This window comes from Gobio gobio, assembly GCF_949357685.1.
Source record: "Gobio gobio genome assembly, chromosome: 11".
Taxonomy (NCBI): domain Eukaryota; kingdom Metazoa; phylum Chordata; class Actinopteri; order Cypriniformes; family Gobionidae; genus Gobio; species Gobio gobio.
The window spans coordinates 2,457,537-2,472,459 of record NC_137104.1 but is presented as its reverse complement, the minus strand read 5'-3'; the positions used below and the strand labels follow the sequence as shown (position 1 = coordinate 2,472,459).

At 37.9% G+C, this 14,923-nt stretch overlaps 1 protein-coding gene across 1 annotated transcript; it reads left to right on the top strand.

Moving 5' to 3' along the window:
* The first annotated feature begins 1,328 nt into the window (after window positions 1-1,328).
* On the top strand, window positions 1,329-14,080 carry LOC307133988 (uncharacterized protein). Its single transcript, XM_079829409.1, has 8 exons — window positions 1,329-1,358; window positions 1,536-1,593; window positions 6,220-6,290; window positions 6,480-6,762; window positions 9,233-9,366; window positions 10,239-10,533; window positions 12,677-12,813; window positions 13,803-14,080. Exons 2-8 carry the CDS (start codon window positions 1,580-1,582, stop codon window positions 13,805-13,807), a joined length of 939 nt encoding a protein of 312 aa, XP_079685535.1. The 5' UTR covers window positions 1,329-1,358; window positions 1,536-1,579; the 3' UTR covers window positions 13,808-14,080.
* The last annotated feature ends 843 nt before the right edge of the window (window positions 14,081-14,923 follow it).

Sequence of the window (14,923 nt, the reverse complement as noted above, 5' to 3'; positions counted from 1 at the left end):
TTTTGAAGGTCGGAAATACCAATACAAGTGGGCATTCACATCCTCAACTGCTTTTGAAGGTCAGAAATACCAATACAAGTGGGCATTCACATCCTCAACTATCTCGATGACTGGCTCATTTTGGCTCACTCTTGAGATTTGGTGTGTGTGAACACAAGGGCCCTGGTCTTCGAGTACTTTAGCCATTTGGGCCTTTGGGTCAAATGGAAAAAGAGCAACATCTCCCCATGTGCAGAGTATCTCTTTTCTTAGTATGGAGTTGGATTCGGTCAACACCACGGCATGTCTCATGAATGAGCGTGCCCAGTCAATGCTGAACTGCCTGAATTAATTCAGGAACATGACAATGGTTCCACAGTTTCAGAGGCTCCTGGGGCATATGGCATCCATGGTCATGCCGCTCGGATTGATGCAAATGAGACAGCCGTGTCCCAAGAGCCTGCTCACGGCCCACCATTGTGGGTAGGACCCTGCTGAAACAAAGTGGACGCATTCTGAATTGGACAGCGTACCCCTTTTCTACTGTCTGCAGGACCCACTGAGATATATTTGGAAGAAATGTCCATGCTGCCAGAGACTAAGGGTACCAGTCTCTCGAGACTGGCCTCTGGTGTACTGCGAGCAGCAAGCTCAGTGCCCTGAAGCGACGAACTGGCAGGGAACAACTGGCTTGACTGCTCTAGGACCCTCCACCCTTGGGTGACTCGCAAGGACTTTCTACTCCCCGGAATTGCGGTAGGGTTCGAGTGCCCTGAGGGCACCGAAGGGAGATGGGCACCGTAATATGATATGAAAAACACTCGTATTTCAACATCTTCAGTGGCGTAGTCAGTAATGTGTAAGGCTTAACGATCTTGGTTGTCGTCTCTCCCGTCTGGGCCTTCGGGTCAACTGGGAAAAGAGCAAACTCTCCCCAGTGCAGAGGATCTAATTTCTCGGTGTGGATCAAGCTGAAAAATTAAAGCTGAAAACTTGGCTTTCATATATTCCAAGAGATGACAGGAAATTAACAGTAAAAGAAAATTTAAAGTAAAGTATAAGTAAAAGGAGGTTGATAGGCAGGTAGGACATCGAATCATTGCATTCAGACTGAATTGAATGAACATGTTTTGGTCCTACACCTTCCACAGACAAATTATATACATGTAAATACATTTAGGCCACTTTACTTAGTGTTTACTATCAGGGTGTGAATTGACTTTCAACCAGCATAACAAAATAATCACCTGATCTGCCTTTGTTATTTATTCAGATATAAGATAAGACTTATTTGGTTAGGAGGACCTTAATTCAACTATAAATAGAGCATAATTTCTGAGCGCAATATTATTCAACTAGATGCTCTTCATAGACTGCTGGTGAGTATTAATATTCATATCTAGGTTTAATGGCACATTTTGGTTTGAAATGTTTAGGAGGCATAATATTCCTCATCTGAATAATATATTGGATAAATAATAAATATAGTAATTGTTTATATACAAATATTAATAATGCCATTTATGTATATAAAAATGTGTTATTTTGATTAAAAGCAGATAACTGCTGAATTGTGAAGGTCTTCTGTGAGGTTGATACAATGATGAATTCCAGGTGAGTGATGAATGTTTATGCAATTTCTACACCAGGCTAAAATTATAATTTGAATGGGAAAAAAGTAATTGATTGAATACAGTTTTAGATCAATTTGGTATCACTTTCATTATAAATTTGCAAAACTCTTGGAACAAAAACTTTAAACCAATCTTGTAACACAGCGTTCCGTTAAAAAGAGTACAGTAGCTTCGTCATTAATGAATAACTACACAGGAAAAAAGAGTACAGTAGCTTCGTCATTAATGAATAACTACACAGGAAAAAAGAGTACAGTAGCTTCGTCATTAATGAATAACTACACAGGAAAAAAGAGTACAGTAGCTTCGTCATTAATGAATAACTACATAGGAAAAAAGAGTACAGTAGCTTCGTCATTAATGAATAACTACACAGGTAAAAAGAGTACAGTAGCTCCGTCAATAATGAATAACTACACAGGTAAAAAGAGTACAGTAGCTCCATCAATAATGAATAACTACACAGGAAAAAAGAGTACAGTAGCTTCATCATTAATTAATAACTACACCGGAAAAAAGAATACAGTAGCTTCATCATTAATGAATAACTACACAGGAAAAAAGAGTACAGTAGCACTGTCATTAATGAATAACTACACAGGAAAAAAGAGTACAGTAGCTCCGTCATTAATGAATAACTACACAGGAAAAAAGAGTACAGTAGCACTGTCATTAATGAATAACTACACAGGAAAAAAGAGTACAGTAGCACTGTCATTAATGAATAACTACACAGGAAAAAAGAGTACAGTAGCTCCGTCATTAATGAATAACTACACAGGAAAAAAGAGTACAGTAGCTCCGTCATTAATGAATAACTACACAGGAAAAAAGAGTACAGTAGCACTGTCATTAATGAATAACTACATAGGAAAAAAGAGTACAGTAGCTTCGTCATTAATGAATAACTACATAGGAAAAAAGAGTACAGTAGCTCCGTCAATATTGAATAACTACACAGGAAAAAAGAGTACAGTAGCTCCGTCAATATTGAATAACTACACAGGAAAAAAGAGTACAGTAGCTCCGTCAATATTGAATAACTACACAGGAAAAAAGAGTACAGTAGCTTCGTCATTAATGAATAACTACATAGGAAAAAAGAGTACAGTAGCTCCGTCAATATTGAATAACTACACAGGAAAAAAGAGTACAGTAGCTCCGTCAATATTGAATAACTACACAGGAAAAAAGAGTACAGTAGCTCCGTCAATATTGAATAACTACACAGGAAAAAAGCGTACAGTAGCTCCGTCATTAATGAATAACTACACAGGAAAAAAGAGTACAGTAGCTTCGTCATTAATGAATAACTACACAGGAAAAAAGAGTACAGTAGCTCCATCAATAATGAATAACTACACAGGAAAAAAGAGTACAGTAGCTCCATCAATAATGAATAACTACACAGGAAAAAAGAGTACAGTAGCTTCATCATTAATGAATAACTACACAGGAAAAAAGAGTACAGTAGCTTCATCATTAATGAATAACTACACAGGAAAAAAGAGTACAGTAGCTCCGTCATTAATGAATAACTACACAGGAAAAAAGAGTACAGTAGCTTCATCATTAATGAATAACTTCACAGGAAAAAAGAGTACAGTAGCTCCGTCATTAATGAATAACTACACAGGTAAAAAGAGTACAGTAGCTCCGTCAATGATGAATAACTACACAGGAAAAAAGAGTACAGTAGCTTCATCATTAATGAATAACTACACAGGAAAAAAGAGTACAGTAGCTCCGTCATTAATGAATAACTACACAGGAAAAAAGAGTACAGTAGCTTCATCATTAATTAATAACTACACAGGAAAAAAGAGTACAGTAGCTTCGTCATTAATGAATAACTACATAGGAAAAAAGAGTACAGTAGCTCCGTCAATATAGAATAACTACACAGGAAAAAAGAGTACAGTAGCTTCGTCATTAATGAATAACTACACAGGAAAAAAGAGTACAGTAGCACTGTCATTAATGAATAACTACACAGGAAAAAAGAGTACAGTAGCTTCGTCATTAATGAATAACTACACAGGAAAAAAGAGTACAGTAGCTTCGTCATTAATGAATAACTACATAGGAAAAAAGAGTACAGTAGCTCCGTCATTAATGAATAACTACACAGGAAAAAAGAGTACAGTAGCTTCGTCATTAATGAATAACTACACAGGAAAAAAGAGTACAGTAGCACTGTCATTAATGAATAACTACACAGGAAAAAAGAGTACAGTAGCTTCATCATTAATGAATAACTACACAGGAAAAAAGAGTACAGTAGCTTCGTCATTAATGAATAACTACACAGGAAAAAAGAGTACAGTAGCACTGTCATTAATGAATAACTACACAGGAAAAAAGAGTACAGTAGCTTCGTCATTAATGAATAACTACACAGGAAAAAAGAGTACAGTAGCTTCGTCATTAATGAATAACTACACAGGAAAAAAGAGTACAGTAGCTTCATCATTAATGAATAACTACACAGGAAAAAAGAATACAGTAGCTTCATCATTAATGAATAACTACACAGATAAAAAGAGTACAGTAGCTCCGTCAATAATGAATAACTACACAGGTAAAAAGAGTAATGCTCGACTAATACTCTAGTGACAACTATTAACTAACAAGAAACTCAAACTAGTAATAGTAAGTAATAGCGCTCAGTTGAATGTGGTAGTTCTCTATTTGCTCATCAGTAACTACTATTTTTTCACACCTGCCAGAGCACTACTAAGAACTACTGTATACAGGTTCATAATTAATGTGAATAATGCATAATGTATGATTCATTCTAAAGTGAAGATCATAGTAATCCCACTAGTAATGACTCAAGTATTACCAAATCCTTCAGAAGGAATTACAAATTATTTGGATCAGTATTATAAAGTACACTTTTTTTTTATTTCAAATGCACTTTTAATGTTTGTTTTTTCCTTTTTGGTTTTAGTTTTAGCTAACCAAAATGTCTTAGTATCACGGGGGTTATATACGCAGGGGATGTTTTAATAACTTAAAACGTTTAATCACTTTTAGTCACTTTTAATAAAACATGAATTTGTGCCCTGCACATTTTCATGGAGTAATGTGTATGTATAATGTCATTACCTGACATTTCCATGACAATCGGTCATACCCGCACTTTATCCAACATTCAGAGAAGTCACAATGAGCTCAAACAACCCTTCACTCCTTTTTCAAGATTAAAGGGTTACTTCAGCGATTTAGCATTAAGCTTTGTATCAGTAGAAACCCGGTAGTATATTTGAATGATCGTGCTTCCGCTCATGTCCCCCTGAGACGAGTCATTTATGTATTTTATATCTGGAGAAAAGCCTCTGATGACACAAATATCGTCATTTTGCATCATCTGATCCTTTTTCAACCAGAGGCTAGAGACTACAGCCAGTAGTGGAGCTATTTCTGCATGTTTTAAACCTGCCCATAGGGGTGGGATCTCACTCACAGAATGTAAGACACAGACGGCCGCACGACATTCATAACGGTGTGGAGGAAAGCGAGTGTTCTCAATGAATTCCTATTAAAGTTAAGTTTTCATAGGCATGAACTGAAAACGCGCCAGACTGGACACGCACCGTGAATGACTGTGAGACCGCGAATGAATGCCGTGCCCATTTTAGTTTCGGTTCAAAATTAGCACCAATTTGGGGGGTTGCTTTAACTGTGGGTTCATGAAAACACAAAAACAAAAAGGTACAATGACAAACTAACTTAAATAGGTGCATTTACCTTTGAAACCAAATATTCCGTGATCATCTTGTCTGTCGGCTGTTTGCTCTCGTGGTGAATGAAATGCTGCGTTCGGCTTGTGCTGTATTGAAAAGACACGTTCAGTTTTTCATTGTAGTGTCTCTAGTGTTCTCTAACTAAACTAAATAATTGTATTGCTAAAAAAATCAAATCGACGGTGGGGTGGTGCCGCAGTGGGCAAGAGTTGTAACCGGTAGGCGTGGCTTGGGAGTGACCTCGTAGGGCAGCAAAGCAAGTGCATTCTGGGAGTTGTTGTCTTTCATCCATATGAGCCAAAAATACATTTTCTGGCTTTTCTCAGAAGGCACCAACTTCTAAAATAATTCCACATTTCTACAACATGACCCAATTTAAATACACATTCATCTTCCCAGCGGTGAAGTACCCCTTTAAGTCGAGCAGTGGAATTTGCCTTGTCATGTGGTGTCCAAATTGTGTTGCACAATGATGAATAATTCTCTACATATTTTTTTAAATGCCTATTTCTCTTGATGAATAATTAGCAATCTTTGATGGCCATTTAAATATCATCTACCCCTCACAAACGTGCACTTATTTTCAGCTTATTTTTTATGAATATTATATTAATATATAATAATAAAAATTAAAAAGTATAAAGTTAAATATAGAGCAAACTCAGCAAAGGCATTTAAAAGCCGAAGAACGGAGGCAGGTTAGTCACATTACACTGACTTTAAGTCTTGGGGTTCTTCTACTATTTCATCATTACAGTAGCAATATATATGTTTCTTTGTTTAAATGAGGATGAGAAATTGAAAATGATTCCGTCATATGCTGAGATGAGGTGATGTGTTGTTGTGTCTTATATCAGGATGGCCGTTCGTGTGATTTTGCTTCTAACACTTTGTACTGGGCTGTGCGTCGCTCAATCTAAATCTAAAGGTATGTTTCATAAAAATGCCTGTATTTAAAAATCTATAACCATTGTGTATAATTACATATCAAACAGATTAATTTATTAAAATTATAGGGTGAAATATGGTAATTAAAAACTTGTGATTTATTTATTTATTTGTATTGCTTTGACCCTGTCTTATCCTTTTTTTGTTGATTTAATTTCATATTGAACAGGGAATCTTGCTCTTAATGCTGTGGCTGTGCAGTCGTCCTTAGGACACCCACAGGGAGATGCTCAACATGCAGTCGATGGAAAAAGAGACTCAGATTACTCTAAGCAATCATGCACTCACACTAAAGGGGAGTTTAATCCATGGTGGAGAGTTGATCTTGGAAATGTCTACAGTGTAAGCAAAGTTACCATCACTAACCGTCAAGACTGTTGCAAAGAGCGGCTTAGAGGAGCTCAGATTCGTATTGGGAACAAGCTGGAAAACAATGGAAACAACAATGAGCTGTAAGAAATTTTTACATTTTTTCTATAATCTTCCCATATTTATGATGTTCAATCTGGTTTAATAAAATGCAAGGCAAAATTGTACCTCCTACACAAACCAACCACTCAGCGAGCCACAGCCATGGAGATGCACTTTACATAACCCTTGTGTGGTGTTCATATTTTTGTTATTCAGCCAGTGTTCGTGGGTCTGGTGGACTCGCTGCATTTTGGGGTTTTTAATTCAACACAATCAAAAATGTTATGTTAAAATACTCAACAGATGTTTACTTCATCCCAATTACAAGCAATATAAACAGCATACTTGGTTAATATTTTCTCTTTACCTTTGTTAGATCACATTTAAGAATTGCAACCTTGTGTGGGAACGGCAGGGGTAGAAACAAAACTCACTCTTGCACTCTGTCACACTTACACACAATCTCTCTCTCACACGCACACACACACACACACACTCATGCATGCACGCACGCACACACACACACACACACACACACACACACACACACACACACACACACACACAAACCCATAACACACAAAACATACACCGCACACACACACACACACACACACACACACACACACACACACACACACACACACACACACACACACACACACACACACACACACACACACACACACACACACACACACACACACACACACACTTGGATATGTGGTGTATGGCTACTCTCCATAGGCATTATGTTTTTTCTAATATACAAACTGTATAATCTATCCCCCTACACTAACCCTACCCCTAAACCTACCAATCACAGAAAAGTTTTGGCATTTTTTGAATTTCAAAAAACACCATTTATTATGTTTTAGTATGAGGACACAGATGTCGTCATAAACCATGTTTACATTGTAATACCCATGTCATTATACACATTTGTGTCCTCATAAACCATATACATGAACATACACACACTAATAGCAGGCCCTGACAGGAGGAGGACAGAGTAAAGGTACACAGGACCTACAATTTCCACACTTTTATTAGCCCCGGGTCCAGTGGACCCGAACATCCTGTGTGTAATATAAATGTGTAGGGGGGGTGTACAGTGTGTGGTGATTGAAAATGTGTTCTGATATATATTCCTCACAGAAAATGAGCCAAGGCCAATGAGTCTCAGTTTGAAAAAATAATTAATCGTATCATTTTTCTTTTGATAAAAAAATGAAAACGGGTCCAACAGACCCGAACACCATACAAGGGTTAAACTTAGGTGCTGTTGAATGCTTGAATCTGATTGGTTGACAAACATTCTAAGGTGTGCAATTATTTTCAGGGAAATGCATGGCTAAAGTAGTTCCAGCAGGTCTTGACTGCATTAATTCAATTCAATTCAATTCAATTCAATTCAATTCAAATGTATTTGTACAGCGCTTTTCACAATACACATTGTTTCAAAGCAGCTTTGCAGAAAGTGCATTTCATAAATGTACATTGAAAAATGTTAGAAAGAGAATGTTAAAGATAAATGTTAGAAAAAGTTAATCAATCATGTATTAATTTAGGCCATAACAACGCTGGCGTTGAGTCGTCTCTTCACAGGCGTCGAGTCGTCTCATCACAGGTGTTGGGGCAACTGAAGTCTCCATGAGAGGCTGGAGACAAACTAGTGTCCCGAGATAACAACAGAAAAGCAAATGGGAAATAATTAGCATAGCTGCTGTTCAGAATATTAATGCTTTTGATCCGATTTAACTGTAGTATAAAAGCTAATTATAATGTGAATGCTTGGCTAAAGAGATGCGTCTTTAATCTAGTTTTAAACTGGGACAGCGAGTCTGAACCTCGAACAATATCAGGAAGACTATTCCAGAGTTTAGGAGCTAAATGTGAAAATGCCCTCCCTCTTTTAGTGAACTTAGATATCCTAGGAATGACCAGAAGCCTCGAGTTTAGTGATCTTAAAGAGCGCGATGGATTGTAGGGCGATAGAAAATCCGTTAAATATACTGGAGCTAAACCATTTAGGGCTTTATAGGTCAGTAGCAATACTTTGTAATTGATACGGAACTTAATAGGTAACCAGTGTAGAGATGATAAAATTGGTGTTATATGATCATATAACCTAGTTCTTGACCTAGTAAGAACTCTAGCAGCTGCGTTTTGGACTAACTGTAGCTTACTCGAGGCAGTTGATGTGCAAATGCAGGTGCGGGCCATCCAAACCCATGCATGGCCATTGTATGTGGCCCAGCCCATGGCAGAGGCATCCGTGACAACAACAGCATGCCTGGACACCTGTTCCAAGGGCACTGCGGCCCGAAGAAACAAGGGGTCTGACCATGGGCTTAAGGTTTGGCAATAGGCCGGTGTGATACTCACCCGGTGAGTGCTGCACTGCCATGCCCATCTCATACATACAGTTTAATTGAAATTGTTAGATGTATGCATTGTGTTGTGAGGCCTCTGAATTTAATTTTAACACTGTTCTTCATGTATTTGCAGGGCTGTAACTATTCTCACTGCTCCTGATGGCACAGAAACATTTGTGTTTGACCCTGTTAATGGCCGATATGTCAACATCTTTTTGCCTGGGAATGATAAAATCCTTACTCTGTGTGAGGTCGAGGTGTTTAGAGGTAATAGACAGAGAGAGAAAATTCTGTGATATAATTTATGTACTTATTAATGTGTGTATAACTGTTTGCAAACAAACGAGAATCAAAGTCCAGGCAAACAAAGATCAAGGGAAGGCAGAACAGTGTCGTAAACGGTAGTCCAAGGCAGGGTCAAACACAGACAGGATAATCACAGGGCATAACGCTCAGAAATGCAGCCCGGGCAAACAAGACTTCGCAATGAATGTATGTGAGAGCAGAGTTTATGTAAACTCATATAGAGTTTATTCCGAAATGGAGGTTAATACTCTGGTGAGTTCGACCTCTGGTGGCCGACGGTGGAATCTTCACTGGCGTTTGTGACATAGACACATAAATTGTTTTTAGTTTTAGTCTAGTTTTAGTCGACAGTAGTTTAGTTAAACAGTAATGCAGTAAGGCTGCATGGATGTGCAGGCAGTTCTTGCCCAGAACAGAACCATACCGCCAATTCAAACTGTATGCAACTGTCAATCATCTTTGACCTTAGTGGTCCTGACAGAACTACAGTACTCTTAATACTAATAGTACTTCAATACAATCACTAACTATAACAGAGCTGGCACCAGTTGTGTTTGAATGAAAACGAGAGAGAGCTTCAGAAACCGGATGAGCTGTCTGTTATACAGCGTTGCTATTGATGACGCTCATTATCAGGAAATTATAGACCTCTGAATGTCACGACTGACCAATCAGAATCAAGTATTCCAGATAGCTGTGCAATAATCATTTATAGCTTATATAGCTTATGATTACATAGCTTAGCATTATTTTCTCCATTATTTGGGGTTTATACTTTATCACATTCAAGTAAAAAAAAAATAAGGTATTGTTTATTATTTTATGTTAAACAGGGAATCTTGCTCTTCGAGCCAGAGCTGTCCAGTCTTCCACATACATAAAAGCAGGAGCTGCAGCAGGAGCTGCTCAAAATGCTGCCGATGGCAACAGGAATTCAATTTTCAATGGATGGTCATGCAGTCATACTAAAGAGGAAAAGGACCCCTGGTGGAGAGTTGACCTGCTGGAAGTCTACGCGGTAACCAGGGTTAGCATCACTAATCGTGGAGATTGTTGTGAAGGGAGGATAAATGGTGCTCAGATCCGTATCGGCAACAGCCTGAACAATAATGGCAACAGTAATGCACTGTAAGTATTGTCTCTCTCTTAAAGGGATCCCATGGTGTCAAGACTTGTATGGCTTAATATAATATAAATGTTGTCTCTTACTGAAATATGTAGTAGAAAACCCATGAAAGATCCACGTTATTTAAAAAATCGATTTTATATTTGGACCATGGGCGGCGCCATTTTGTTTGCGTTCTAGGTTGATGACGTAGAATGGTTGCACTCTGCAATCCACTGGCTCTACCCGCAACTATTTCTACCACAACACATCTCAAAAACTGTTTCAGAGTTAAATAAAACCAATTAATTGCTTTGTGATTGCATTTAAAACACACACAAACACGTGCACACAAACTCTCTCTCACAAACACTCATACACACCAACAGATCGGCGCGCGTACGCCCTCACACATTCACACTTATTGAGGATGACATATCGATTTCAGTATTATTTAATTGTAATATTTGAACAATCAGAATCAGAATCAGAAAGAGCTTTATTGCCAAGTGTGCTTGCACACACAAGGAATTTGTCTTGGTGCTGAAGCTTCCAGTGCACATATACAAAACAAACACAACAAGAACATAGTAATACAAATTCTAAGAATAAAATATGAAAAATAGTATAAAAAATGGTCACAGTTACGTTTAGTCAGACTAAACATTTACAGATTATGAACATATTTACAGTATTTGAGTAGTATGAATATATATATATATAAATAATCTCCTGAGTTTAGAAGATTGCAATTAAAAGTCAGAGTATTGCACTTAGGGAAGGGGGGGGGGGGATGTATTTAACTGTTCAAGTTAAATGGGGGGTCCTTCGGGGTCCTGTGTTGGTTTTCTCTGGGCGCAGGTCCACCATCTGATCTGGATACGGCCCGGATCCGGCTGACTGCAGTAAACCTCGGGATAAAACAGAGAGACTATCATTAGCGTAGATGCCATTCTTCAGGTGTTATGGGAAGTGTTCCCGGTTCCGGCTGACCTAGTTAATGCAGCCTAACAATCATTTCATTGAAAAAGTGTTTTATGTGTATGCCACAGTAAAGAGATGTGTTTTAGTCAAGATTTAAACTGACAGAGTGTGTCTGCTTCCCGAACAATGTTAGGAAGACTGTTCCAGAGTTTCGGAGCTAAATAGGAAAAGGATCGACCGCCTGCAGTTGATTTGGATATTCTCAGTATTATCAACTGGCCAGAATTTTGAGACCGCAGTAGACGTGATGGAGTATAATGTGTTAAGAGCTCGCTCAAGTACTGGTGAGCTAAACCATTTAGTGCTTTGTAAGTAATAAGCAAGATTTTAAAATGTATGCGATGTTTAATAGGCAGCCAGTGCAGTGTTGACAGAACTGGGCTAATATGGTCATACTTCCTGGTTCTAGTAAGAACTCGAACTGCTGCGTTTTTGACCAGCTGGAGTTTATTTATTAAGCGAGCAGGGCAATCTAGCCTTGAGGTCATGAACGCATGAACTAACTGTTCAGCATTTTGCATTGAGAGCATGTGCCGTAATTTAGATATATTTTTAAGATGATAGAATGCAGTTTTACAGATGCTAGAAACGTGGCTTTCAAACGAAAGATTGGTATCAAAGAGCACACCCAGGTTCCTCACTGACGACGAGGACTTGACAGAGCAGCCATCAAGTGTTAGACAGTATTCTAGGTTACTACTTGTGGAGCTTTTTTGTCCAATAATTAAAAATTCATTTTTTTCTGAATTGAGTTGCAGGAAATTACCGGTCATCCAATGTTTTATATCAGCTATGCATTCCGTTAATCTTGTGAATTGGTAAGTTTCTTCAGGGCGTGAAGAAATATAGAGCTGAGTATCGTCAGCATAACAATGAAAACTGACGCCATGCTTCCTGGTCCAAATATAAAATCGTTTTTTTTAACGCAGATGTTTCATGGGTTTTCTACGACATATTTCAGTAAGATACATCATTTATATTATATTAAGCCACACATGTCTTAACACCATGGGATCCCTTTAATACTAACACAAATGGTTAGAAAATTAGCAAATAAGATAAAATTACTTTGAATAAATCCTTTTAATACAAACTTTCCTTAGACAAAAATATATATTTAATATGCTTCATGCCGTTTTGATACGTTCATCTCTATTTCTCTGTTACTGTGTGTCTTCACAGGGCTGCAACTGTCGGGTCCATCCCAGCTGGAGCAACAAAAAAATTTGAGTTTAAGGCTATTAAAGGCCGATACGTCAACATTTTGGTACCTGGGCGCAATGAATATCTCACACTGTGTGAGGTTGAGGTGTTTGCAGGTAAGCGATAAAAGGAGAGAGACATGGTGCGCAGTAGGGGTGGGAATTGAGGACCCATGATAAAATAGTTTTGTGATACTTAAGCCACAATACGATGTTATTGCGATTTTAAAGAAAAATTGAGATATGCTGAGTATTGCAAAAACATATTAATATGGCCATTATGAATGGCCGTGGGGATTTTACTTTCACTTTAGAATTAGCAGCAATACGGGGGTGGCCATTGTTGAATTGCGGGTTCGTTGTTATTCTTAACTACAAAACCGTACAATGACAAACTCACTTAAACAGTCGCTTTTACAGTTTGCGCTGAAATCCAAGACATGACAGTCAGCTCCTCACTCTCGTGATGAATGAAATCTGACTCAGCTGCTGGTCTGTGCTGCGACTCTCGTTCGGATCACGCTGCACGTTCAGTTTCTGTTCTCTACACTCTAAAAAAAGGGTGCTATATGGCACTAAAAGTGGTTATTGGTCGTAATCATAGGGGAACCACTTTTGGTTCTATATAGCACCATATCTTAACATGTTCTGTATAAGGCAGCGGTGCTATGTAGCACCTCAGCCAAAGAACCACTGAAGCACCAAGATTGGTGCTATACAGCACTTAAAGATGTTCCCCTATGATTACGAGCCAAGAAACACTTTTACTGCCATTTAGCACCATTTTTTGTGTAACTGAACTAAATAATTTTTAATACTATAAGAAAAGTCTAAATAACAGTGCGTTTTTGCGGCTGCACACAGACAATCGCAGCAAGCCTATTGCGACCATATCAATTTTGAACAATACGAGCTGCAATTCAGTTCCTGAAAATATTGATACTTGCCGCCCTTGTATCGATACAATATCCCCACACAAAATATTGCGGTACTATGCTGCGGCGATCCACCCTAACCCCCCTCCCCTTCCCGAAGTGTGTAGATATTTGTTCTATTTAAACTATGTCTGCGTTATCTTAATAATTTTTTTCTGTTTTCATTGCCAGATTGAGTGGAATGAGATGTTACACCACAGTCCACTGATCCTATCAGCAAAATACCAAACTACTGTTTTCTGAGCAATACTAATATTGCACTTCTTTCTTTGTTTTCATTTCACAATCATCAGTTTCAGTGCACATTCAGTAAAGGTTTGAAATGGTTTTAGTACACCTGATTCTTAACCCCAGTTTGATCCTTAGGGGTGTGTATTTACTCTTGTTTATCTTGTTTATTTACTCTTGTTTATCTTTGCTTTCTTTATTAATAAATTACTACAGCATCACATGTTGTATTGTGTGTTTCTGGATCATTTACAATGAGGATGAGTAGCCACCAATTCAACCACCAATTCAATCAATTTTAACATTTATTTTTCTGTTATAAATAGTAAAAAATGCATAAAAGCATCAATAACCACAACAGAAATACCAATAGCAAAAATAATAATAATGAAAATCGGGTTGATAACGTCAGGGGAGTGCCTGGCCAAAATAACTAACAAAACAAAAAACTAACCCAGACACTCTACTAGACAGTATATCAGAATCGGACAATTCATGGACAATTCAGGGAAGGATCAGCCTCCGTGGCCTTGACCCATTAGTTCGACCACTGTGGGCGGGTGCGTCCTTATAACCACATCACAATGAGGCCATCTGCTGGTAAACGCCCAGTACTGTGATTCTAGCAGTCATGCTGCAACTGGTGGGCAGGGTTATTATTCTTAAAACTATTTAACTCCTTAATCTGCGCCCCTATTTTTGAGAATTCTTCTGAAAACGACACCCAAATGTTTGCAGCTCTTAAACCCTATGGTCTATATTCATAAATCTGGCCTTGTATTAAACTAGACACTTAATATTTTGTTACCCAAGAGTCATAATAGCTCAAATAAGTATGGGAAACAAGTTAAACAAGGGAAATATACATGTAAGTGACTTTTTTATTGAAATTCACTTGAGACTTTGAGACTTTAATGTTAAGGGCCTGAAAATAACCTAAATATAAAACTGAATGTCTGATCATGTTTTGATTCAAATTTGAGAATGATACTCTCAAAAATGTAGCTTCTGTTAGCTTTTATCTCAAGAAAAGTCTAGGCGTCCTTTCAAAAAGGCCTTTTATT